Source organism: Arachis ipaensis, chromosome B03 (genome assembly GCF_000816755.2).
Source record: "Arachis ipaensis cultivar K30076 chromosome B03, Araip1.1, whole genome shotgun sequence".
NCBI classification, from domain to species: Eukaryota; Viridiplantae; Streptophyta; class Magnoliopsida; order Fabales; family Fabaceae; genus Arachis; species Arachis ipaensis.
Genome location: NC_029787.2, coordinates 17613092 through 17615999, shown reverse-complemented (window position 1 = coordinate 17615999; position 2908 = coordinate 17613092). Strand labels below are relative to the sequence as shown.

Sequence of the window (2908 nt, the reverse complement as noted above, 5' to 3'; positions counted from 1 at the left end):
TTGCTGACAAATCCGGTGCGGGGTGCATTGAAAATTTCTACCCTTCCTCCATGATATTCCTAGAATCAGGATATATAGTTGGGGATCAGCTTGTCTTGCCCACTTGTATAGGTCTCTGTGTAGGGCCACGCAATATGATTGCAAAGATTTGGATGGGCCTTTAGCACTGTTGTACGTATGTGCTTGGGAACGGATGCTTTTCCTTGCACAAATTTGCCGTCCCCCGACTTTCCTGTTAGCTTGTCAGTATGACCTCTAAGGATATTCATTACTGATGTTTTATTAATTGATTACGTAAATGCATTATATTGATGTAACATTATTCAATCACAGGTGGAATGAGTGGGATGCCCCTTCGATAGAGTTTACACGGTGGACACCTGCACATTTTAGGCAGATGCTTGATAACATTACAAATGCTAATGTAAGTCACTATTATTGCTTATGTTTCATTCGTCTCTCTAATTTTATACCATGAGTTATTTTCATTGGTTTGCACAACATGCAAAAACGTGACGACATGGAAAGCGATCTACCTGAAAATAACCACAGTCGCAGTGCCTACATCGCAGGTCTACCGCATACTCAACACCGCTGTGAATCTCCCACACCTCGAAAACCTCATTCTGCCTATCGAAGCAACTAACCATGATGTTTCCAGCCATAATCAAATTTTGCTGAATTTTTTCGGTCATTGTTTCGGAGAATAAGTGTCCGGCTCGAACACGAGTCTCAGTGTCATCCCTTTTCCTTGTGAAAAACTCATTCAGTCTATAAAAAATCGCCTTTACAAATGCTGTGACGGAAAGATTGTGTGCACCCTTCAACACCCCATTGATGCACTCCACTAGATTTGTCATCATATGACCCCATCGATGGCCACCATCATATGCCAAAGAGTGTTGCTGACGGAGAATCTGATCTAGCCAGCGAGTGTATGCCTCACCCCGACTGTGCAACCTCTGGTAACGGATTTCGTATTCATCCACCGTCCTAGAATAGCCTGGAAACAAGATACAATGAAAACGCACAACGATAACCACCATTGGAAACATAACCACAATATGCATAAAATATTATATAGAACACATTGTTAATTACCTATGTTCACCACAATCTTTTGCATGAACGGTGCCTTGAACTTCCTCAAGAAGTTGGATGCTATGTGCCTAATGCAAAATATGTGTATGGCCCTTGGTGGCTCCCATGCTACTTCACAACGAGAAACTGCTGACCTAATAGACTCGTGTCGATCAGAGATAAGTCCTACCCCATCCTTCGTCACCACATGGGTTTGCAAATGGCGAAGAAAAAAGAACCATGCATCTAGTGTCTTACCCTCTACAAGCGCAAAGGCAATTGGCACAATATTGTTGTTTCCATCTTGAGAAACTGCGACCAGCAACGCTCCTTTATATTTTTCCATACAAGTGGGTGCCATCTACCTGTACAACCGGCTTGCAGTGCCTAAATGCTCTTATACATGGATAGAAACTCCAGAAAACTCGGTTTAGAACCCTGACATCCTGAGCCAATTCATTCCCGCGGTAGCAAGGTAACGTTTCATATTCAATGGCTGTTGATGGCTCTTTCTTCACCATTGCCTCAAACCATGTGGGCAACGCTTTATAAGAGGCTTCCCACCCTCCAAAAATTTTTTCAACTACCTTCTGCTTAGCCAACCATGCTTTGCGATAGCTAATCGTGTAGTTAAACAACGATTGGACATCTGCAATCACTGATCGCACCTTTATGGATGGATCGGCCTCTACCAATGGCTTAATTGCTTCTGCAATAGTGTCTGAGTCCAACTTCGAATGATCCTAAGAAATAGTGGCTCTAGTACAAGTATGGCTGCCATTGTATCATCTAATCTCCCAATAATACTTTTTTCGCATCATGCTAACCTTGATAAGCCAATCACAACTTTGCCCATATTGCACACATTTTGCATAAAATGTTGTCGGCTCAGACTCAAAAACCCGATAATCAACACCTCTGTGAATGGTATAATCTTTAACTGCCTTTATCACAGCCTCTCTAGAATTAAATTCCATCCCTATAACAAATTCGCCATCTTCGACCATAGGTGGATCTGCAGTAACACCGCCAACCTATATTTACACAGTGCATAATATTAATACACAAACATAATATTTAAAGTACTAATCCAAATATGGTGTGATGCAACTACAAACCTGCATTAGCAAACTCTGAAAATTCTGGAGCATTCATGGCATCGAGATCTAAAGCGCGCATGAAAGATGGTTCTTCGAATGGATGCTCACTCGCTAGTGCATTTGCAACGTCTTCTACGTCTGACTCAATGGTGCAGTCCTCTTGTTCCTCGTCTGCATTCGGCTCAACGAAATCGTAATTGCCTTCATATTCCTCTTCGCTATCACCGTTATAACTTTTCCAATCAAAATCATGATCATGTTGTTCCACCGTATTCGGTAATTGGTCGAACTCCACATACAGCTCAATAACAGGCACTTGTGATTGGACTTGATAGTAAATTGAGAATATCTCTTGCAGACTTGTGTCATCATTGATGCACATCGCATGAAATTGAACGAACCCACAGAATACTAATATAGGTCATCTGTACAAAATATTTGTCACCCTCTTTAGCATATGAGGATCTATATTTTGACAAATATAACTCTTAAATTCTTCGAACGACACCATAAAAGAAAAAATAGATATACAAGGATTATTACACATAAATATCACACCTTCAGCTGTTTCGAATAAAATTTGACCATTATAATAAATTTTAAAACTAATATTATTATTTATTTTTGTGATCACGAAAATTATATTTCTATTATAATTTTTAACACGAATTAACTAAATATCATGGTCCCAAAAAACTTGATTTAGAACCTTGACATCCTGAGCCAAC

At 40.2% G+C, this 2908-nt stretch overlaps 1 protein-coding gene across 1 annotated transcript; it reads right to left on the bottom strand.

Annotated features, from left to right (window-relative positions):
* On the bottom strand, positions 366 to 2562 carry LOC107632694. Its single transcript, XM_016336361.1, has 6 exons — positions 2199 to 2562; positions 1908 to 2095; positions 1484 to 1823; positions 1102 to 1392; positions 537 to 1003; positions 366 to 380 (listed from the first exon to the last, which is right to left on the bottom strand). Exons 1-6 carry the CDS (start codon positions 2560 to 2562, stop codon positions 366 to 368), a joined length of 1665 nt encoding a protein of 554 aa, XP_016191847.1.

What these genes read in the sequence shown, in the direction of transcription:
- LOC107632694 (XM_016336361.1), bottom strand. Translation starts at nt 2,562, where the DNA reads ATGTGCATCAATGATGACACAAGTCTGCAAGAGATATTCTCAATTTAC. An exon ending in GTTGTGATTGGCTTATCAAG is followed by an intron (nt 1,824 to 1,907) that starts GTTAGCATGATG and finishes ACTATTTCTTAG; the next exon opens with GATCATTCGAAGTTGGACTC. An exon ending in AAAGATTGTGGTGAACATAG is followed by an intron (nt 1,004 to 1,101) that starts GTAATTAACAAT and finishes TCTTGTTTCCAG; the next exon opens with GCTATTCTAGGACGGTGGAT.